This window comes from Salvia hispanica, chromosome 5, assembly GCF_029641045.1.
Source record: "Salvia hispanica isolate PSC_SH4W2 chromosome 5, Shi_PSC_v1, whole genome shotgun sequence".
Taxonomy (NCBI): domain Eukaryota; kingdom Viridiplantae; phylum Streptophyta; class Magnoliopsida; order Lamiales; family Lamiaceae; genus Salvia; species Salvia hispanica.
Window position 1 is genome coordinate 29620181 of NC_142696.1, and position 23744 is coordinate 29643924.

The 23744-nt window shown below is 36.8% G+C and overlaps 3 protein-coding genes across 3 annotated transcripts; 2 read left to right on the plus strand and 1 right to left on the minus strand.

The window, feature by feature from the left end:
• Window positions 1-5437: 5437 nt before the first annotated feature.
• Window positions 5438-9453, plus strand: LOC125186962 (tudor domain protein (DUF1767)). Its single transcript, XM_048083453.2, has 6 exons — window positions 5438-5767; window positions 7031-7201; window positions 7554-7806; window positions 8308-8487; window positions 8696-8964; window positions 9164-9453. Exons 1-6 carry the CDS (start codon window positions 5531-5533, stop codon window positions 9320-9322), a joined length of 1269 nt encoding a protein of 422 aa, XP_047939410.1. The 5' UTR covers window positions 5438-5530; the 3' UTR covers window positions 9323-9453.
• Window positions 9454-13034: 3581 nt separating this feature from the next.
• On the plus strand, window positions 13035-18773 carry LOC125186890 (2-oxoglutarate-dependent dioxygenase htyE-like). Its single transcript, XM_048083374.2, has 15 exons — window positions 13035-13234; window positions 13322-13399; window positions 13852-13901; window positions 14016-14069; window positions 14249-14301; window positions 14477-14549; window positions 15068-15129; window positions 15312-15380; window positions 15946-16051; window positions 16828-16904; window positions 17331-17431; window positions 17842-17937; window positions 18023-18090; window positions 18514-18556; window positions 18639-18773. Exons 1-15 carry the CDS (start codon window positions 13037-13039, stop codon window positions 18717-18719), a joined length of 1209 nt encoding a protein of 402 aa, XP_047939331.2. The 5' UTR covers window positions 13035-13036; the 3' UTR covers window positions 18720-18773.
• A 271-nt stretch (window positions 18774-19044) lies between these two features.
• LOC125186889 (putative receptor-like protein kinase At5g20050) lies at window positions 19045-20606 on the minus strand. Its single transcript, XM_048083373.2, has one exon. The coding sequence runs from the start codon at window positions 20604-20606 to the stop codon at window positions 19257-19259; it is 1350 nt and encodes a 449-aa protein (XP_047939330.1). The 3' UTR covers window positions 19045-19256.
• Between the last annotated feature and the right edge of the window lie 3138 nt (window positions 20607-23744).

The following is a 23744-nucleotide window of genomic DNA, read 5'->3' on the forward strand; positions in this document are numbered from 1 at the left end:
TCATCTCCTTCCTTTAATTTTGGTTGTGCAAACGTACATTTTAATCTCTTCTTAAAAAGGACCTAAATGCAATGTCTCGGTTGTAACCCTAAGAGCATCCACTATAGGGGAGCCGTGGCCAGGCCACAGGAGAGCCGCGAGCCGCGGCTCCCTACAGTGACGGGGGTGGGCAGCCGCGGCGGGGGGGTGGACACAGGAGCGCCACGATCGTGGCCCGGCCGCGGCTCTTGGGCGGGAGCCGTGGCTCTCCTATTGCAGCGGCCACGGGCCGCGGCTCTCTCTATTTTCTGATTTTTTTTTATTTTTTTTATTTCTATAAGTATACACATTTTTTTACCTCATTCTTACACAAATTCTATAAATATACCCATTTTTAATTAAAATATACACAAAATGAAAAAAATAAATTATTTGGTGGTTTGGGCATGTCCACTATAGTGTAAAACATGGACATTGGTGGCCCGACCACGATTTTGTGGCCTGGCCACGTTTTGTGGCTTGACCCGGCCAACTATAGTGGACACTCTAAATGTCTCAATAATGTATAGTTTCAATGTCAGGGTAAAATGTGCGCTGCCTCCTCTCACCACTTCTCTCTCACGTGTCTCCCCTCCTCGCATTCGCATGACTCTCTCGTTTCACTGGTTCCAATCACTGGCAGCTCTCTATCATCGTCGTTGCGTACAACTTACCGCCCGAGCTGCCTCTCCCTCTTTCTCTCTCAATCGGCGCAATTGACCCGTGCATCGCTACCACACCGCCACGCCCACCGCCACGCCACCGCCCTTCCTCGCCGTCCTCCAACGACTTTCTGCGTCGGGTTTCCTTTCACCCTTCTTCATCACGCTAGCGCCCTTCCTGCCCAGGAGCAGCACCTCGCCGCTGCCTCCACGAAAGAAGACTTGTATTTCTTCTTCCGCTTTGCCTTGCCCCGCCGGCCACCCCATCTGCCTCGCCGGAGCTCCCGTCCGTCCAGCTTGCCTCGCGGACGGTGGTTCCGCCTGCCTCGCCGTCCACCGCCATGTCTCGCCGGCTCTCCTTCGGGCTTGCTTCGCAGGAGTGTGTTGCTTCTTTGATTTTTTAGATTGGTTTGGTTTTAACTGTAGGTTGTATACTTGTATAGCAATACTGATTTAATAGAGCCTTTTCTCAGTAGCTTATTTGAGAATCTGTATGTCATTGAGCCATCAATTTAACCAATCATCAAGTCTTTTATCAAAATGACAAAAAAGCCAAAGTAATTAGCTTTAGTATTTTCCCATCAAAAAGAATAAAAATGTCTTTTTACCAAACTGTCACTTTAGATTAGGATAGATATTCTTTATGATGATTTAATTAGTTACACCACTCATGTATACTACAGCAAGGTATAAATATTTATAGGCAAATCTAGATAAAGATTTTGGGGACTAAGATTTTTAAGATGATGAATTGGATTTGGAAGAAAATAATCTGGGAAGCCAAATAAACATTAACTGAGTTGCAGTTGTCCAACTATATAAAGTATTTACAACGCTTCATTAAATTTCGATTAAGAAAGTACTCCCTTCGTCCTATTGAAAATGATCCACTTTCCTTTTTGGTTTGTTCCAACTAAGATAACCCATTACTTAAAATGGAAACACCTTTATCTCTACTTTATTCCCTCTCTCTTACTTTATTCTCTCCTCTTAACACACAAAATATAACTGCATAAAATCACGTGCCGCCCAAGAAATGGGTCATCTTTTTTGGGACGGAGGGAGTACTTAATAATTAGGCTTAGCGATTGATAATTATTTGATGATGATAAATTATTTTCGTTTTCCTACTCACTATTGACTCGATACATGAAGATAAGGATTTCAATCTTTTTTAGGGTAGGATAAAGGTTGACGTGACAAATACTAACCATCCACGTCAGTTTATGTGCTAAAGTTTCATGTATAATTAATTAATCCCGCTTGGTGATATTTATTGATCTTTTATAACGATTTTTTATTTGTGCTTAAGATGTTGAAGACGACAAATTACTTATCTATTAGTAGTAATAGCTAGGAAATGCCCTAAATTGCATGGTTATCTTGAAGCGATTGCATTAATCTATGGATATTGATTGAATAAACCAAGAATTTTTGGTAAAATCTGATATTTCTCCCAAATAATTCCTCCGTCCCTATCCTAAAAAGTATGAACTACTACCTCCGTCACTCATTAACTGTCGCATTTACTTTTCTGCACTCGTTTGGTTAAAAATGATACTCCCTTCGTCCCACAAGAATATGCACTATTTCATGTTTAGTTCGTCCCACAAAAGTATGTACTTCTAATTTTGGAAAGTCTTTTCTCTATGAGATGGACTCATTCTCCATTAATAATACTTTAATTACTTTTTCTCTCTACCTCTCTCTTACTTTAACAATTTTACATTCAAACCTGTGCCGAACCTAAAGTGCATATTCTTTTGGGACGGATGGAATAATAAATAGTTAAAGTGGATAAATAGTAAAGTAAGAGAGAAAATAATGTAAAGAAGACTATTCTCTACCTTATTCTCTCTCTTATTTTACTATTTCTCGACTTTAACTATTTATTATCATTTTTATAGATGGAGTGCAGAAAAGTAAATGTAACAGTTAATGCAAGACGGAGGTAGTATTTCTTTATTAGTCAATCCTTAAAAAGTAGTCCCCCTGTCCCATTAAATATGCAACATTTGGGAATCAACATGGATTTTTATGCAGTGATGTTTTATGAGTTGATGTAGAGAGAGTAAAGTAAGAGAGATTAGAAAAGAGATTTCCATTTTAGGAAACATTTCATTTTTAATGGAACAATCCAAAAAGGGAAATGTTTCATTTTTAATGGGACAGAGTGAGAGAAACACACATGCAAGCAAGAGGTTATCAATAAAACACATGCAACTAGTTCCCTAGATCCTTAAAAAAGACTACTTTATGTGCGAAGTATGGAAGACTTGGAGGCTCCGAGATGAATGAATTCAGGTAGGAAATAGGGTATCTATAGGCTTGAAAAATATTGAGATATAGTAGAAATTGAATCCTACTCCCCCTGTCTACGAAAAATAGTCTCGTCTTTTCATTTTATGGTGTGAACAAAAAATATTCACATCTAAAAATGAAAAGTTTCTCTCAAATTATTGATACTATTCTATCCATCTTTTCTCTTTCTCTCTCTCATAATTTATCCGCTTTTTCTTTTTCTTCTTCTTCTCTCTCATATTTTACCCACTTTTTTCTCAGTCTCTCATTTACTTTATTTAAAACCCGTGTCGTCCATTCATGAGATTATTTTTTGGTGGATGATGGGAGTACAAGGTATATCTTCAATAAAGAAAAGATTGGGTTTCAAAAAGGCAATAATCATCTAGAGATCACGAATCTCGTCTGTTCCCCACCCTGCGGCCTGCAGGGTTGTACTCGGTTGTGCAATCTTCGTAAATCGGCTATAACTTTCTCTACGGAACTCCAATTGAAGCGTGCGAGATATCAACGCGAAGCTCTTTCGAAGACAAAGATAGTATTCATTAGAAATTGATGAGAATTTATAAATTTCAGTTCATTTTCTTTTAAAACTCAGAAACACGTGAATAATGGATATAATTCACATAATATGCAATCAAAACTAGCCAAATTTTGATGTTAAAATATGCAAATTCCATGTGTATCAATTGTACTAACAATAATATTTTTTTTATATTGGTCGAAAATAATACTCCTGCATCCAAAAAAAGGACTTTAGGGACGATACGATTTTTAATATCAAATTGGTAATGTAAGATAGGGATATAGAGAAAAAGTGATTGGGGGAATTTTTGGTGGGGAATGGGGTCACCTCATAAGAGAAGATAAACTTACCAAAAATGGAAGATTTGTGGGACGCGCTAAAACGAAAAAAAGAAGACTATTTTATGGCAGATTGAGTATTCTGTTTGACTTAGAATTAAATTGAGGCTCGATTTTAATTGGTGAAAGTACATACATGTGTGGCCTAATTCAACCCCATGGATCCATGATCTGACCATAATACACTAATTATAATTAAAGAAATGAGACACTTATTAGAGAGAAATAAAGATGGGAATTTCGAAAATCCCATATGGGATTGTAGTAGGGTCAAGATGCCAAAATTTTTTGGTCCTGACTATATTGCTTTCAACGCTGGATGAAGAACTAACTTTGATCAAAGTAGCTTTCCTTGGACCAAATGAGTTGCATTTGGAGAAGCTGGTCAACGCAAAATTGATTATATTTTGCAAAATCACACTTTAGTGTTAGTTAATCTACCTGAAGGTTGCAAATTTTTAGGATGCAAATGGATTCTTAAGAAGAAACTTAAGGCATAGGGAACCTTTGACAAATACAAGGCATGATTGGCGGTCGAAGATTTCAAACAAAAGGAAGGGTTATTTTTTTGATGCCTTCTCGCCTGTAACAAGGATCCATTAGAGCGTGAAAAACTTGCCTAATGGTGAGGTTGAGTATGACAAGATACTCGCAAAGAATCACATATTTAAGTAGAAGTGGAGCTGCATCATTAAATACACTAATGAATTCGCGTCCAAGGCCAACAATGGAAACAAAATGTAAAAACGAATGAGATAGAAGTGTTTTAAGTGTTACAATCGTTGTCTCAGTGCACGCCGTTGAGGAATAGTTTAATCATTGTGTTGCTAATCCTCATATAGATCTGATGGTGTTGACTATGGTCGGTTTAAACTTCAAAGTCATGATACTTTTACACCTCCTAAGTAGTGAGCTTGTCATAATGCATATTGATTATTTCCACTCATGTGTGAGATTATTGGAATCTAAAGCCCAGTTTGACTGACTTGTACAAGTAATGAAAGATTTGATTTTATGAAATTGAATGATATAAAATTAATTTACACTCCAGTAGATGATCATGGTATATTTTATTTTCCTAAACCTATTTCATGTGAGCGTGAGATAAATATGAATTAAAGTTTATTACAATAATATGAAGTTATCATACTAACTAATGTATGTTAATTAATCTCACATTGAAAAAGAGTTTTCTTTAAACTTGTATTTTAGAGGCTAAATAATTACATGTAATAAATGAAGTGCACAATAAATGGACGGTAAAGCCAACACGCGCGTCATCGCCTCAACGAGGCCGCGTGCCGCATGCCGAGGTTGTAGGCCTTGGGCTTAGATCTTAGAAATTGGTATTTAGGTGGTTTTTCGTCTGTTACTTAGTCCTGAGTTTTATATGAGCCCAACTTAATATTTTTGGACCACTAAAATGAAGCAAATTAACATAGTCCAATTCTGCATAGGACATGTAGCCCAACACAATACGGACAGTACTCAAAAAATACTCTTATTTGTTTAATTTGGATCATCTACCGAAATTAATTTCATCAATTTTTCCACAAAAAATACCCTTATTAAACTCTGATAAGATGTGTAAATCATCTGATTCAATACAAGTTAATGCTTAACTTGGAGTAGCCAAATGTTTAGACGACGCCGTTGTAACTAACCATCTCCATCGTGCTTTGGTCATGGCGGCCGCCGCCGCTTCTTCTTCGCAGTCTCATCTTTCGGCAGCTCTCGCCGCCAGAGGCTGGTGTTTAAAAGACACTGACCGAATTCGAGAACTCATCACACCATCTGCCGCCCTCGATTCAGTTGAATCAGAGCTTCTCAATATGGACTTGCGATCGTTTGGCGGAAAATGCTTGCCGCAACCTTCTCTTCTCACCAAAACCTCTCATCTTCAAGGTCCAATTGTGCTTCAGGTACATAATATTTCCCCACTAGTGTAGCTTTCTTAATTGTGGAGTTATACAAATTTGAGTCGGATTTTTAATCTATTAATTAATTTATTTCTTTGTAGCAAATTACAATGCCTGACTGATAATGGGAATTGGAATGGGATTGATAGCTTGAGTAAGGAAATGATTCCACACTTTTGGAATAAACCAAAAAATGAGGCGAATGGGACATATCCCTCATTCTTACTATTCTCATCCCTTTCCACAAAGCACTGGACTGTGAATGTTGATATATCATTCGTGCCGTGAATTAATGTTAGATTGTATTTAAATCACCTCAAATTGATTGAAGAGATTCAAGTAGAAACTATTTATTGACTATTATAGTGCATGTAGTTTATTGAACTTCGAAGACTGGATAAGGAGTGTGAACATATGAATGAGAAATTTCCAACATTGAATGTACACAGAGATACAGAGAAGGTAGGAAATTCAATTTTCTCATGTATCCAGCTGAACCAAAATGATTTATAAAGCCTTCACAATAGGTAATCAAGAGTAGTTTGGTAAATTTGCAAACGGGAAGTGCGTGCTGTCATAATTTGTGGTTTACATTTTATACAAATCAATAAATAGCAGTGTCATGTTACTTTACTCTGCCCTCTGAATCTAGTTGGACTCTTACAACTGTAGGCAAAGTATTTGAAAACCAAAGGACAGGTAGGGTTAAAAATGACATGATTGAATGTTTCTGGACTTTGATATATACAAGCATGCCCATTCATAAGTTATCAGTGCCAATAAAGTTTTTTTAGTTGCAAATCAACATGTCTATATATTGCTTGACTGTCTTTGGTTTTAGCTGTACCAGCTTCTAGCATTTGTCCTGATAAGGAGAATACATGAATAGCTGTTTCTCATGTTTCACTCAGCATGCACTAATCTAGCAGGCTAGCAGCATAAGGGCACAAATACATATGGTCATTATTTTCTGTTATATGAGACTAGAACTGAATGTGAAATTTTCTGGTTGAAATGATAAAAAATGATTTTGGACTAAACTGATACATCTGGAATAATACAAGCCCCATTTTATTTTTAAAATATACTATGGATCCAATTTGTCTTCCCTTATATTCACTGAAGCACTTCTCTCAAGCAAACTTGTTCAGTTGTTCTTATGTTTTATGCTGCCTAAAGTCCTGTTTTGATCCTGTGACTTTGTATTTGTTATGTTATGTACTCATGGACTATCTCACCCTTTATAGAATTTTCTCTATGGAACAGGTGTGCTCAAGCAGAGATATATCTCGGAGTAGTCTGGCTGAGGCTGCTTCAGAAAATTCAAACAACAGACGGCTGTTACTATTGAAGCTCACAGATGGACACAATGAAATAACTGCTATAGAGTACTCACATGTGCCGTCATTTCCTGATGATATTAGCCCTGGGACAAAGGTCTTAGCTCTTAAAACTTTTCTTATGCCAGTAGTTAGTCTGAGTCATGTCATACCCAAGCTAACATGATTGAATTGCCATCAGATGAACTAATAAGATGACCTACCTAGCCTTTGGGACGGCTTGTATTTATTATGTCTTTCAGGACAGCAGTTATACCTTTTACACATACTTGCTTAGCCTTTAGATGGGAGCATATCTTTCGAAAATATGCACATTTACTAAGATTGCGTTACATGTTGTCCATGTTCAATATGTTAGTTGGCTTTTTGCTGGATAGCCTGGACTATAATTCACTGATGCACCTTTTTTCGTAATATATTTAGTACTAACGTTTTTGCTTGTGTTCCAGGTCAAGCTGCAGAATAAAGCTGATATGCGCAGTGGTATTTTGTGTTTGAACAAAAATGTAATTACTGTTTTAGGCGGCGTTGTTCAGTCTCTTTACGAAGAATGGCAGTTAAAGCGCAAGTACATGAATGTTTCTCGCTACAAGCTCAGGCCATCACAAGAAAATGCATCTAGCTATCCTCCATCATTCGAAAAGCTCCAAGTTCGAACCGGACGAGGCCCTTCGTCTACTTCATACACTCCGTCTTCTGAAGGTATGCATTTTCCAGTGCCACAGGTTCATGATCAAGTTGAACTTACTTTTCATGCAAAACACTATTTTACCCCATAAATTACATATGCCTTCAATGTAACAGTCAGAAAAAAATGTCTTATTGATAAGAAATGGAACAATTGATTTAATAATAAGTGAAAGTATCATCATGAGTACAAGTTAACAAGTGGAGTATTCGATTTAATAATAAAACTAAAGAACAAGCTCATCTTCAATATTGAAATGAGTCTGAACCAAACTATGTATCAAGCTGGAGGGTTTTGATTCTCTCCATATATCCGATTTTAACAGATTCAGAAATTCAACTCCCTGGATGGAACCAGTTAAATATTCCTTCACTGCGATTTTTCTTGTTGAAGAGGAGGCCATTCAACATGGCTTCCCATTGTTAAAAGCAAACTTATAAGAAGAGGAGGCCATTCAACATGGCTTCCCATTGTTAAAAGCAAACTTATAATATTTTGGGTCGGATGGATTTCAGCGGCATACTCAAATGATCATCGACAAAGTCTCGCTGCAAGAGGCGAGTGCTCCAATTTGCGCCAGAATGTCCAGCTCCAGAAAAATAATGAAACCAAAGATGGTTTAACTGATGGAGCAAAGCTGCTTCACTCAAATGAAGGAAATCCCGAGAAGGCAACTGCCTCAGAAAGACCAAAAGGTAAACTTATTGTAGCCTGTGGATCTTTGGTTGAACTTCTATAGTGGTGCATAATAAATTTCTGTTTTTGATTTCTCGGAGTATACTTATACGCACTCTAGTGTTATAGATCAACCCAACATTACTTTCCGTTAAAGTTTGAAATATGAATTTTCAGATAGTTAATTCTGGTACTTATACCACAGTAACTTGTTTGAATCTATTACAGTTGTGGCATCTGTACCTGTTCAAAATCAAGTAGCGGCTCAGAAACTTCTCCAGAAAACAAGTCAGCCTAGTTTTGGTGATCGCAATTCTAGATTTCAGAGGCGTAGGGGAAAGGATACAGAAGATGACTCATCTTTGCTCACCCTTGATGAGTGGGAAAGGAGGAAAACAGGAGGCAATCTTCAGACAACACATGAGCACCACCACTACACTGAAGATGAGGAGCTTGCAAGACAGCTGCAGGAGCAATTTGATTTGGAGGAAAACCATGTAACTATTTCTTACCCAACAATATTTCATATGGAGTACACCATTTCCAATTATCTCGATCGATGCATCAAACCTTATTTTTTATTTATGTTGTTTATAGTCACCCTCTGCCTAGCAGGAGTGTTCCATGATCCCTACAATATGGTTTTAGATTCTTCTGTTTTTGCATTTTAACTCATATTCTATGTTATACATTTAGGTACAAAATGATCCGCATATGATGGATGCTAAAAGTATAAAGATAAGCATGTTCAGTTTCGAAAGAGATGATGCTGGAGCTTCCAGTCGAACTGAATTCAGGGGAAGAGGGAGAGGAAGAGGTAGAGGACGAGGGAGAGGAAGGGGAAGGAGATACTGAAGCACTGGTAAAGTTCAATCTGAATTCGTTGTTCAATTTCTTTACCTTTCTAGTTAGTAGTTGTCCTTGACTGTGATTGGCAAATACTTTAGGAAAACATTTATTGGAATTATGCATTCCTGTTTGCTTTAGTGATTAGTTAACATTTCAAAGTTTTTTTTTTTTTTTTTGGTTTTTAAACTCATCAGCATACTTAATTTGCAAACCTGTTCAAACAATCTGTGGTTGCACAATTTACTTATAGACATATCTAAATCAAAGGGTCCACTTCAATTCAATTTTACGCTTTTCATGATGAACTCTTTAACCAAACATGCCCATGATGAACTCTTTAACCAAACATGCCCAAGGTTTTACAGTTACTTTTTATTTCTTTCTTTCTTTCTTTTTGACTCGTCTCAACAAATTCCTTAGCGAGTGAAGGACATCTTACCCAGATAGGAATGGAAAACAGCCAATCTATCGTCGCTCGTAAGAGTGTTACACGTGTTAGGGTATTGCTTAAATATAATCAAACACAACGCGATAAATAAAAAAAAAAGAATCGTTGAATATGTTGAAACTATGAACTCAAAGATGATAAAACGAAAGGAACTAAGATTTACGTGGTTCGATCTGAATATTTATGTCTACAAACTAAAAGAGATTTTGGCGTATGTACCGTGCGTGCATGAATTGTTGTGTTGTGTGTGTCTCGTGTGTGTGCTCGGTGTGGTAGAGTAGTATGCGTACAATTTGTGTTGTGGGTGTGTGCTGTGTGTGGTGGAGTATAAATACAATGCGTGTTAACATTTGTTAAAACATATTGTATAAATACAATGTGTGTTGCGTATGTGTGAAGCGTGTGCTACTCATTTTTTCTTAAATATTAGAATCACGATGAAATTTGGGAAGAATGTATCAAAATTTGGGCTCCACAATCACGAGCAATTGACCGCGACTCCAGCGACGAGCAATTGAGCGCAAGACCTAGTTCATATAGCAAAATTGCGCCAAGGCGCAGTGTGATTTGAGATAGAATTGATCAGGGAACATGATTTAGGAAAAATTCAAAAAAATTATTGGGGTAGGATGACGGAATTGAGAATCGCGATTGTTTTCATTGCAGATTAATACACTTTTCCCCCCCAATGTGCACATTCTTCGTGTCATGCAATTGAGATCAGTTTCCATGTAGTTCAGTTTGTGAATGATGGAACAGATGTGGAGAAATAAAAACAAAAGATATTTGTGTAAAAAAATAGATTAATATGAGAGTATTTGGGTAAAAATATAGATTTGTCAGGGTTCAAAATTGATGCAAATAAATAATCAGACTATGGAGATTAGAATACTTATCTATAATATGAGAGTTTATTATATCGGACCCGTTCTTAAACATAGGCTTTAAAGATAAATAAATTAAGCTACCAAATGATCAATAATGTAGGATAAAAAGTGTCAAACGGGTAGCGGGTAACGGGTAATTCACAACGGGTAGCCGCAACCCGCCAGGTATCGGGTACCCGCTACCGACAAAAACGGGAAACGGGGCGGGATTGGGTATTGTGTTTTAAATTTTTGCTGGTATAGGTATACCCGTTACCCGCGCGAGTGTACCCGATAATACCCGGTATTTTTAGGATTAGGGTTTTCAAATAATTTATTTTAGTTAATCAGTTTCAAATATTGAAAAATATATTGCCGGATCTTATTTCCAATTGTGTCTCCTCTGACCTCTCTGATGATTAAAGTTAATTGTTTTTGGTTTCGTATTAAACTTTTGAATGGTGATTTGATTTTCGACATGCTTGATCTATTTGTAGAGATCTAATAGCAAAGGTGTTGCACTAAATGCCATCGAGATTGCTGAGTTGTTGCTGCATAATTGTACTTGTATTTGTTTTACTAAAATTGCGGTGAGAAATTTTGTACGCAGATTAACTTCTCCTTCTTCGGCTTCGTAGCAGAAATTCATTATAGAGTACATACATGTACATGAAATCCCAAAATACATTCTGGAATGACAAATATGTGCATAAAATTATTGTATTAGATGACTAGCATTGATGATAGTTACTATCGAAAACCAAAGGCATAATACCATTGAATAATATAATACACAACTCAAATTATGCCAGCGGGTTTGGGTACCCGCAACTACGGGTTCGGTATACCCGATGCGGGTATTGAGTTTTTAGTATAACATACAAGTCGAGATTGGATAGTATAATATTGAACATTTTGGGTTCGGGTACCCGCAAAATAGGATTTGGGTACCTGCGGGTACCCGTTTCGACACCCCCTAGGTTAAATAAACTAATCTAGAATTATCATAGCTAGCAAATTATGCCTAAATTTCAACACAAATTTGTGTTGATATTTTAACGTGATCGTGTTGATATCTTTAATACACTGCGTTGATGAGCAGCAAGTTAGCAATTTAAGAAAAGTTACCATGATAACGCACTCCTAAACGAATATTATTAAAATCATAAAATTAGTAGTAATAAGCATGAATAATGAGATGTAGAGTGGAAACAGAAGAATTGCAAAAAAGATATACTATAGTTCACTATAGGAGATTTCCATTCTAACATTTGGAGGAATTAAATCTTCCAAGAATTGATCCACTTATATAATTTTTTCCCCATTGTTTAGTATCTTAGAATTGGCCCAAATATTACCCAAAATAAAGATTTTGACCTAATAGAATTATGGATTGACAAATTTATCCCTCCGAGTGGAAAATGTGGAAAGGTGAAAAAGTGGGGCAAATGTGTAGGTGGAAAGATGAAAAAGTGGGCAAATGTATAAAACCAAGTCCATTTTTGGTGAACTTTTCAATGCACTGACAAATCTTACTTATATGACAAAAATTAAATTCTTCCTCAATTGGTATGAACAGTGCGGGCCGACCCCCAATTGTAAGGCCCCCAACAATTAAATAGTGAAAGGTGAACAACCATAATTCCCTCAATTGGGCCTAGAATTGCCAAATTCTTACATAGTGAACACGCCCTTACTTTGTAATGCAATCATGAATAATGAGATGTAGAGTAAAACTTGTTGTAATCAAGCATTAAACTAAAAATGAATGCTTTAAAAATAAATTATCAATATTTTCGAAATAATATTACAAATACGTATTAATTTTGTTATTGTAATGCAATAATTTCAAAAATATCACAAAGATTTGAATAATTCACTTTTAGATAACACTACAAAGATTTAAATAATTTATTTTGAAATAATATACAAAGATTTAATAATACCATAAAAAATTTTAATCCTTAAAAAATCACAACAGACGTACAAAAATATTTAAAAATCACAATTTTGGTGGTCTAACACACTTATCAAATCAAGCTAAATGGTAAAATACATCCCTTAAGAGCTGAAGGATAAAATAGTAAAGATCGGAACTGAATTTGGAAATTACAAAACTTTATAGAAAATGTGATTTGATTTTATAAATGTTGAATACGCAAACCCATTTTGTGTACTAGTTTTATAGTTCACTATACCTACATAAAATGGTTGATCGATTTAAAAAGAGATAAAAAGAAAGATAAATCCAAATTTTGATAGTGGCGTATTAAAAAGGAGTACTAAATAAGAAAATGTATAAAAAAGCAACTCGTTAGTGAGACGTAACGGCGGAATGACGACGTCCAAATTTAAAAAAAGATTGGTCGAATTGCACACGGCGCCATAACAGCTCACACAACTAACATGACTTCTCTAAATCACTCCGCCTTTCTCCGCCACGGCTACGCTAACCCCGCCCCTCTGCCTCCGCCGCACACGGCTGTACTTGCGAAATTCTCATTTCGACCGCGGTGCTCCGCTATTCGATCAGCTGCTGAAATGTCCTGGCACACTCCTGCTCCTACTCTTTCAACACCTACTATTTCCTACCATCAATTGAAGGTAATCCCGATATCGATCACTTGTGCTTGAGATGGTAGCTATGCGGAGTGCATATTTTCTGATACATCGTCTTTGTTTTGACGATAGGATACAAGTGCGGATTTATCGGAGAAAATTGAGCTCGGATTTGGCCCCAACGGCCTCGGAATTCTCTCCATATCGAATGTATGGAGTGATTTTCTGTTTTATTATTTTAAATTACTGAATTTATGGAGTATCAGCTCTCTCTCCCTCTCGCGAGAGCTGACCACAACCTTTTCTTCTTCCACACAAAAAGGCCTCCCACATAAATGAAATCAACGTGTTTTATTTTGATTGTGGAACTGGAATCGAATAGTTGGATTTGTTGTTTATTTGTTTTGTTAGGATCTCTGACTGGGAAATATTTTGGTGTCAAATTATCTGGATATCAGTTATTAATATTTTGGAAAATTCATACAAAAGCATACACACACTGACTATACAGAAGGAAAACAAATTAAAATAACATAAAATCATACAATAGGCCTTCCAACTTTGTTCATGAAAAGTAAGATATACTCCTACTAGCTTAATACTTGCAACATGTAAACAAAATGCAATCAACTTTGTAACTGGATTTGGTTCCATTTGTATAGGTGCCTGGTTATCAATTACTGCGTCAAAATCTTCTATGCCTTGCACCTAGGTATGCATTCTACATGATTTCCGCCAATGTGATGGACCCTTGATTTTCATCACTCATCTGTATATTAGATTTTTCATGTTCTCTGCCTCTCACCTTGTCATAATTTTGAATCAGATTAGCTGGCCTCCCGGAAGATGTTAAGCTGCAACTTGAAGATCCTAACAGTAGGTATGTCAATCCTTCTTCTCATTATCCTTCTATCATTCTATGTCTTCAGCTACTCACCTTGGGATCGCACTCCTGCCTTTAGTTCAGTTTGCTTATGTTTTCCATGTTTGTTTGTGGGGTATAATGGTATTCAGCTTTTTAAAATGTTATTAACTTTGAATCTTGAGGAGTATATGTAGGTACAATTTTGGATGGAGTCATGGAAAAGAAAAACTTGAGTCCGGTAAACCAGGTAATTGGGTCCCTAAAATATAGATTAGTGGGGCATTAGCAGCTTTTTTTCCTTGTATACAACTTCGGTTCTCATTCCGATAGTCATATCATCCGTTTCACTTGCATTATCTAACTTTCTATGTTGCTATTTCGTAACACTTTTTGACTCGGGTGAGTTTGATTATATTTAACAGATACTATGAAAGGCTCCTTCTATGCCAATCCAATACTTGATGTCCCCACAAATGACCAATCACTTGTTAAAAGGTAGTAATAACTTCTGCTACAGTGCTACTACTTTTGTAAGCAGTAACAGAAATATGATATTATCATGAATATTGGATAATGTATAGCTTAATAGACTGTCATTAAATCTCATACGTTGTTCCTATTGTAAATTTTTCATCCCACAGAATATGCCTGCGGTTTTGGGCTGTCCTTGTTTTATTAGTACTAATAACAAATGAATGATTGATTAATTTAACTACCTAGTATTTACCTGTTTTAATATGAAGACTAAAGTATCTGTCACAGTTCATTTGGTTGGCTGGAACCTGTCAATTATGAGTAGTAAATTAAACTCGAAACTATACATGCTATATAAAATTGTGTGTCACCTATGTTAGCATTTGCGAAAAATGAAATTTCTGTACTTGGTTGAGAATTGAATCTGATCTATTTATCATAGAATATAAAGGCCATTTAAAAGGTCCACTTATTTTTTTAATATTGGAGAATACTATACTCTCTGAATTCTGATTGTTTTGATGATCTTTTCCTATTAGGTATCCTTCTTACTGTGGACCAAATATATGGCCTCGTGATGTATTGCCAGAACTTGAACTGGGTATGTGCTGGGATCTAGCTACTCTGGACCTGTCTAATAAATTGTTTTTATATTCTCTACCTTAATTGTCAGTGACATTTAAGGTGCTTCCGCCTATTGCTCCGTAACATTTTTCCTTAAATTTTCATTGGTCTGGATCTGGATACCTGACTTCTTTTCTTTTCTACCTCTACCACGTGTAGCCTTTAAAGCTCTTGGAAAGTTGATACTAGATGTTGGATTGTTGTTGGCACACCATTGCGATCAATATAGTAAGTTCTTCATCTTTTGATTTTGTTTACTTGCTATGTTTTTTCTCCAGTGTCAATTTCGTTCACTTTAGGATGTACTGTGTAATATTGAATGCATGATGTATCTAGTGTGCATTGTGCTGCATGATACATTTAATAAATGCAAACTTTGTCCCATTCCATCTATTGCCTGCTTATAATATAGGGTTAGAAACAAAAATCTGGCTATTGTTTGGCTAAATATTTTCCAAAGCCCCTAGTCTAACTAATATAAAAAGGAGAAAACTGTTGTGTATCCCTAGTTATGGAATGAAGATACAACTGATCATTGACGTATGCCTATAATTTAAAATGGCTTTGAAATTTGATGCAGTTCATTTTTTAGTACTAGCTTTTATAACAAGCCAAACATAATTTGAATGCAGTAAACTGTTAAGCTAACACATTACTACTATAAGAGCCTTTTGTGTCCTTATTTTTCCCAGTAGCGGATCCCTATGCTGCTGAAGGCTGGGATTTTTTGCATTTGCTGTGATACATTAGCTTTCGTATCTAATCTGTTGCTGCTTGATCTGTACTTCTCCAGAGTCAAATAAGTTGAAAATGCATGAAAATGGAAGTCTGCAGCAAATACTTCTTCGGTCTCAGTGCCACAAAGGCCGTCTCCTATATTATTTTCCATCCCATCAGTGGTACATTTCTTTCCTTGCAAAGCTAGCATTCCCAGGATCATTGCATTTTAAAAGAAATGATTATACTGTGCCTCCAAATATATGAATTCCCACTACTGTGACAAAACCTCTCACCTCACTGCAAATATTGGGATTTGGGACATTAGATTTTTTAGTATCTTGTTATATTGTGAAGTAATACTAGTTACAATATAAAAAGAACTAACAAACTGATTCAATAATAACCCTTTTTTATGGTTGAACATTTTCATAATAATTTTTACAGCCACAGTAAAAAAGTTGAATTCTTTTTAATTTGACTACTATTGAACTCCCATTTGCAAGAATCACTGTGATATGCATTGTGCAGGGAGACATTAGTGCAACAATTACTTATAATTATATTGTTATAATGATAAGAGTAATGGAGAGTTATTACAAGGAGAGGTTACAAGATGGTGGAGGTAGTTTGGTGGAGTTACTAATAATTGTATTATGATCATATTCATTTCCCTAGTCTTTTTATTAGTCTTTTATATAGGTCATTTGAGCTTTGAGAGGAATGTTTAGTCATTTGTTTGGTTTAAGGATAGTAATTTATCGTATAACCTCGTTAAAGAATTGGCCTCATGAAAGGATTGTTTGTCAAATTCTGTTTCAGTTCACTGTGCTCCATTCTTAATCTATTTACATACCAGTCTTTCTCACCACTTTATTCTAACACAGTCATTTTTAAAAATAGATATCAAAGACGGTTTTTCTCTTATATTGGTCATTCATGAATGGGTTTATGGCAGCACTTCTGTTGTAGATGATGGTGGTGAATCTATGTCATCATGGTGTGGATGGCATACAGATCATGGTTCCCTTACAGGTATCTAAATTATAGATCTTGTATTACCATCACCGTATAGAAGAGGCTATTACGATAATGATTGTTAATGTATAAAAAGCAGAATTTTATTCTTTGTTTTTGCATCGTTGATTGTACTCTTCTACATGTATGATGCTGATATCCGAATCAGATGTCCGTAAAAGCATATTCGAACTTTATTTCCATGGTTTCTTCAGCTACACTAAATTCAGATGTAATCTTGGTATAGGAACTTGCATCTCTCTCTAGTTTGTCACACATATTATTTCTCTCCTTTAATTTTTTTCCTTCCCTTTGTTTTGTACCCTAATAAGTAATAAGAGTGTATAAAGTCTGATTAGTAGAAAACACATGTTCCCTTGAGAAATTTCTACTAGTTTTGTCTTACTTTATTGTGACTAATGGATGCTGGAATCCCTTATACAGGCCTTACTAGTGCAATTTTCACGAGAGATTCTGTGGAAATATCTTGTCCTGACAGCACTGCTGGCCTCTATGTAAAAACACGTTCAGGTCAAATAGTCAAAGTATATTTCTTTCTGCTCATTGTAACAGTAGTATAAAGGCTTGATTGTGTTTATGTGCTCAAATATTACATTTATTGTATGCTACTTTAAAGATCACAAGATCCATCCATATAGTCTAGGGCCGCTAGACAAGTAGTTAGAAATAAAGATGAAAGACTTGTAAAAGAGTACCATAAGCTCGAATCGAATAAGCTATAGTTGAAGGAGACTTGTTGCACCCCAGTCTTGTTCACGTATATACAACTTACAAGTACGGTAGACAGGAACCGTGCTGTTTATTTAAATATCTATAAATATCCAATAAACTTTATAAATGTTATGCCCCAATTCTTGACCCATATCCCTTCGTACGGTGTTTGTGTTAAGACATGCTTTCGATTTTGTCATCATCTGTGCTTTTACTGATATAGGTGGTGTATGGGGAAGATGAAATTGCCTACCAAATAGGTGAAACGACTGAGATACTGTCGGGAGCTCGACTTTGTGCAACACCACACTGTGTTCGGGTAGTCTTGCCTTTAACCATGTTTTAGTTCGTTGGTTATTATTATTATTATTATTATTATCTTTTAACCATGTTTTGATATATAGGCACCAAAAGGTGAGGTGGCATCTGGTGTTGAACGTTCTACATTTGCATTATTTATGCAGCCTAACTGGTACTTATTTCTTATTCACAAATCTCTCCATCTCTATGTTTTTGGTTCTAAATCAACCATAACAGAATCTGTTTATCAAGCCATTAAACAGTGAATCAGTATGCTGCAAACTTTCTTCGTTATAGAGGGGCTAAGATTTATGAAGCTGGGCATTTTATAGTTTGCTGATAAAATGATGTGAGCAACATAAGCTAGCTTCAAAAACCTGTATCTTTTGGAAGCAGTTGGCGAGTTATAACTGCGCAAAACGAATATTTGCATGTAGGATTCCATCTGTTATAACATAAGTTGAACAGAATTGGATCATTTGTCATCTTACATTGGTAATGTATGGATGAAATGTAGTATTGCGTGCAGAAACATGGCATTAGAACCTTATCAAAGTGTCTAATGCAATTCTTATCCGTGATTTTTTATGTACAGGGATGAAAAGCTTCTTTTTCCGGAGCTGGCGAATACACATGAGGTGAGCCAGTTAGATTTGTATCAGCATGATGAATCTATATATTTTCAAATATTTATGGTGTGGTGTTGGTAATTTGTTACAGTTTATCATGCCAAATGGATCTATTTCTTTTGGAGATTACACTGAAAAAGTGCTGGACAAGTATTACGACCTCAATACATAAAACTGAATGTTCCATTCGATATTGTGAAATAAAAAAGTCACAAGTTTTAATTTATCTTGCATAATTTCAAACTGTTGACGGTCCATTTCTTTTAAATCGATAGTTGAACATTTCCTATAAATACTGATCTTAAATAATTGCTGTGCGGATTGTTAGAATTTAGTTTCCGATTTCCTTTAGGATTTTAAAGTTGGAAAACGAGTATTTGTAAATTTGTATATTTAATTTGGCAAATGTACATTCTAACCATTTCCATCAAGTCCAAATACAGAATGTGTGCAGCTACAAATTTTGTAAATCCGTCATCATTTCTGTATAGTACACATTGAAATTATCACTTGTGTATTTCACATTTGATTAAAGAGTTGGTGTGGAAGTTACAAAAGTGTAATAGAGTTCTTTTATTGTCACAAGGCCTAACCTAATCTAATCTTGAGACACTGCCAAAAAAATTGAATAAATCGACCTCAAATGTATAATTCTAGTTGCAGTCTTGTTGCAACAAAAAATTGTCTACCTCTACAAACAGTTTCCGGCTCAACGTCCCGACAGCGTGGAGAAGGCCATCGAGGGAGCTACGGACAAGGGACTATCGCGCACCACCACAGCTCTTGGCAGCCTACGCTTGTCCTTTCTCGCATTTCCATCATCGTCGTCGTCTTCATCAATCGACAAGAGATCCACGACAAGCATCTGCGTGTCGGGCGCATCCTCCACCGGCATCCGTCCTTCCAGCATCTCAACCACCTCCGCCATGGTCGGCCTCATCCTCGGCTTCTCCTGTATGCACCACAGCGCCACCCCAACCATCCGTCTCAACTCGGCCTCATCAACATCGGCCTTGTCCAACCTATCATCCACAACCTCAATCAACTTACCCTCTTTCAACTTTTCAACCACAATCCTCGGAAAGAACTGAAACTTCTTATTGGAGTGATGCCCCTTGTCAAGCTCAGTGATGCACCTCCTTCCCCCAGTCATCTCCAACACCACCATTCCGTAGCTGTAAACATCGCATTTCTCCGAAACACCGTTTTCCAGCAGCCATTCCGGCGCCATGTAGCCTCTCGTGCCGCGGATCGTCGTCACAACACGGCTCTCATCCCTCCCCTTGAGCTTCGACAGTCCGAAATCGGAAACTAGGGCGCGGAAATCGCCGTCGAGCAATATGTTCTCCGGCTTCACATCCAAATGCAGGACGCATGATCGGCAATCGCGGTGGAGATAATTTAGGGCTTTTGCTACATCTAACGCGATTCTGCATCTCAGATCCCAGGGCAAGCAGCCGCTTCTCTGATTAGGTTTAATTTTGGGGAAAATCCAATTGTCTAGGGATCCGTTGAAGACGAATTCGTAGACGAGGAAGCGAGGGCTGCCGCCGGCGGCAATGCAATAGCCGAGGAGGCGAGCTAGGTTCAGGTGCTGGACGCTGGCGATGGCGGCGACCTCGGCTTTGAACTCCTTCTCTCCGCGCTCCTCGCCGTCGATCCGCTTGACGGCGACGGCGGTGCCATCGGAGAGGATGCCTTTGAAGACGGCGCCGGATCCGCCGCGGCCGAGGAGGGAGCGGAAGCCGTCGGTGGCCTCCTCGAGCTCGCGGTGGCGGAACTTGGTGGGGACGCCGGCGACTTTGCGGAGGAAGCTGTACTCGATCCGCAGCTCGCGGCCTTGGAAGCTGAGCTGGTGCTCGAGCTGCTTGCGGCGGGTGCTGTAGCGGATGCGGAGGACGACGATGGCGGCGACGGCGAGGATGGCGGCGAGGGCGGCGCCGCAGATGAGGTAGAAGGATTCGGAGAGTTTGAGAGAGAGGCGGGCGATGATGATGGAGGTTATGAGGAGTAAAATTATGGCGATGGAGATTAAGATTGATCTTGTGTCCTCCTCCATTTGCGTGTTGGATGGATCAAAATCACAAAAATCAAAATCAAAATCAAAATCAGTTGGAAGAAGAAGTAGCTGTTGCTTTGATGATCATCATCGCGGCTTTGACTGCCATTTATTTCTTCTTTTTAAAGTTATGCCAAGACTTATTCTCATTTACCCAATACTAACTCAGTCATTTTCATGTTGCTAACTACCCAGTCTTTTTAGATAAATAACGAGTGAATTACTCCACAAAAATAGTCCTTAGATTTTCTGAGGTTTGATCTTTTGTGATCTTTCAACTGCCAAAATATTATAGATAATTATTGCATTATGATGTTTACTCATTTTTTTTACTTTGCTTTTTTTGTGTGTATTTTTTGGATTGAAATGCCTGAATTCACATTTTTTACTTTTTTTTCATCCACTCGACTACACAGTATTCTGCCTATTCTGACACAACTTAATTTACATTTACCTTCTCTCATTATTTAACACTGAAAGAGATATGGAAGAAACAACTTGCAGAGTAATCAAAAATGTTTTGTGGAATACAGTTTTGAATGATCTGAAGAATGTGGACTATCGGAGTGTTTGTAACGCAATTGTTTTTACTGTAGAAGGAAATCATTAGACGTTTAGTGGAGATTGGTGCGCGGATTTCTGCTTCGGTATAATATACTCCTTCCGTCCGCGAATAGGTAGGAGTCTCATTCCTATCTGACAAGGGTTTCAAAAAATGAGAAAAATGTTAAGAAAACTAGGTGGAAGAAAGTTAATGGAATATGGGCTCCACATATAGTACTCCCTCCGCCCCATAAGAATATGCACTTTCTAATTTTGAAGTCTTTTCTCTCTAATGAGGTGGAACTCATTCTCCGCTAACAATACTTTACTTACTTTTTCTCTTACATCTCTCTTACTTTATTAATTTTATATTAAAACCCATGTCGTCCCAAAGTGCATATTCTTTGGGGATGATATGTGACTGAAGTAAGTTAGTGGAATGTGTGGCTTCTTTACCATTTATAGTAATTATGAATCGGAATTCCTATTCACGGACGGACCAAAATGGAAAAATGGTACTCCTATTTGTGACAGCGACAGAGGGACTACTATTGAGCTTTTCGATCTGGAAGCTCTTTTGTTTAACAGCTAAATTTGTGAGAGACGCATAGGTGCGTCTCCAACCTAAATGTGTAGCGCATTCCCCACGCGAAAAACACTTCTTTATATTCAAAAAGCAGCGAGTGACTTCTTTCATGATTTTGAAAATTTTGGAGTTGATTTAGTAGCAGAAATTAGACGTACCCACGGTTCATGAACCGTCGGTTTCGGTTCGGAACCGCCGGTTCCGGTTTTAGAAAATATGGAACCGGAACCGGAACCGAACCGTGGGGCTGTTTCACGGTTTCGGTTTCGGTTCGAAAACAGGCGGTTTCGGTTTCGGTTTCGGTTCCGAACCGCCGATTTTGAACGGTTCATAGCGGTTTAGGTTCGGTTTCGCGGTTTCACAGTTTTTTTGCTTAATTTTTTTTTGCCATATAATTTGAAATTATAAAATAAATTGGAACAAGGAAATGGATAGTTTAAATTGAAGAGAGAAATTCTTGTTAACACGAAAATGAGGTGAGTGTAAGTGAGGATAGAGAGGAGTATTTATAGATAAAAATAGAGAGAAATGAGATCCAATTTGAATTTAAAATCAACATTTAAGAACAAAATAAATAAATAAATAAAAATAAAAGAAATGGTGTTTTGTGCAATCAATTTTGAATAGTGCAGCCATCGCCCACCGCCAACCAATCAATTTTGAAGACTCAGCTAATCAATTTTGAAGACTACAAATTCATTAACCAATGTTAATTTGAGTATTATGCTTTATTTAAAGTAATCAATTTTTCTAAGTTTTATTTAAAAATGTTCGATAGATATTTATTAATAATGATCCATACTCCATACGTAAAAAACTATGTTAATTAATAAAATCAGAAATAGTATTATAAAGTTATTACCATAACCATACTCCATAGACTCCATCTTGTAATTTAGTTATTTTTATTTTATTATCTTTTCTCTTATGTTTTCCAAATTACCATCCAATATTAACAAATAGTATTATAAAGTTATTTTTGCTACAAAATTTTGTCCAACATTATTGTTTCTACGGATATTACCAAATCTAAAAATGAAAGTTACTTATGTAAGTATAAAACTCATAAACCGGATCATTCAACAATGTTTTATTCAATGGAGTATAGTTTTAATATAAGGATTAACTATGTTTAAATTTATCATTGCATTGGCGGTTCGGAACCGTGAAACCGCCGGTTTGGAACAGTCCAGAACCGGCGGTTCGGTCGCGGTTTCGGTTCGAAAAATTTGGAACCTGAACCGAACCAAGGTTCTAAAATTCACAGTTTCGGTTTGGGATATTTTTTGCGGTTTCGGTTCAGAACCATAACCGCCGGTTCGGTAAACCTTGGGCAGCTCTAGCAGAAATTAGATTCATGTCGGATGAGTAGAATTTAGGGTTCATGTTGAATTAACAGAATTAAGTAGATTAGGATTTATGAATTTGTGTAATATATTGGGTAGTTAGTAATTGCTTTTTATAAAGAATAATTAATCGACCAAGGGATTTATGAATTTGTGTAATATATTGGGTAGTTAGTAATTGCTTTTAATAAAGTTCGATTTTGGAGTATGTTTACATGGTTTCATTAAAACTGCTCGTGATTCCAACCTGTTACTTCTATTCTTTTGTGTTGAAACTCTCGTTTATAACTGAATGAAGTTTGTATTGGAGATGACTAATTAAGGTTGCTTCACATTATTCAGTAGTATCATTTCTTGGTTAAGGTTAGGGATAATATTGTAATGTTGCAGCATGTAGATTTCATTATTTGCCAAAATACTCATGTAGATTGTGCATTTTCCCGTTGTGAAATATTTTTGTCTGTTCTAAACTTTTAATTAGTTCGAGTTTTTGTCATAAAAGATTTCTTTTTTGTGGTGATTATTGAAATCCCACATCCCTTGGTCGTGGATGCTATACTATTGTACATTTGTACTCTTTAAAATGTGAATAATGGGAAGGCAGAAGAGATGCATCGAGCAAGAGCTTCTCTATTTTACATTTAAAAAGGGATGGAAAAGTGT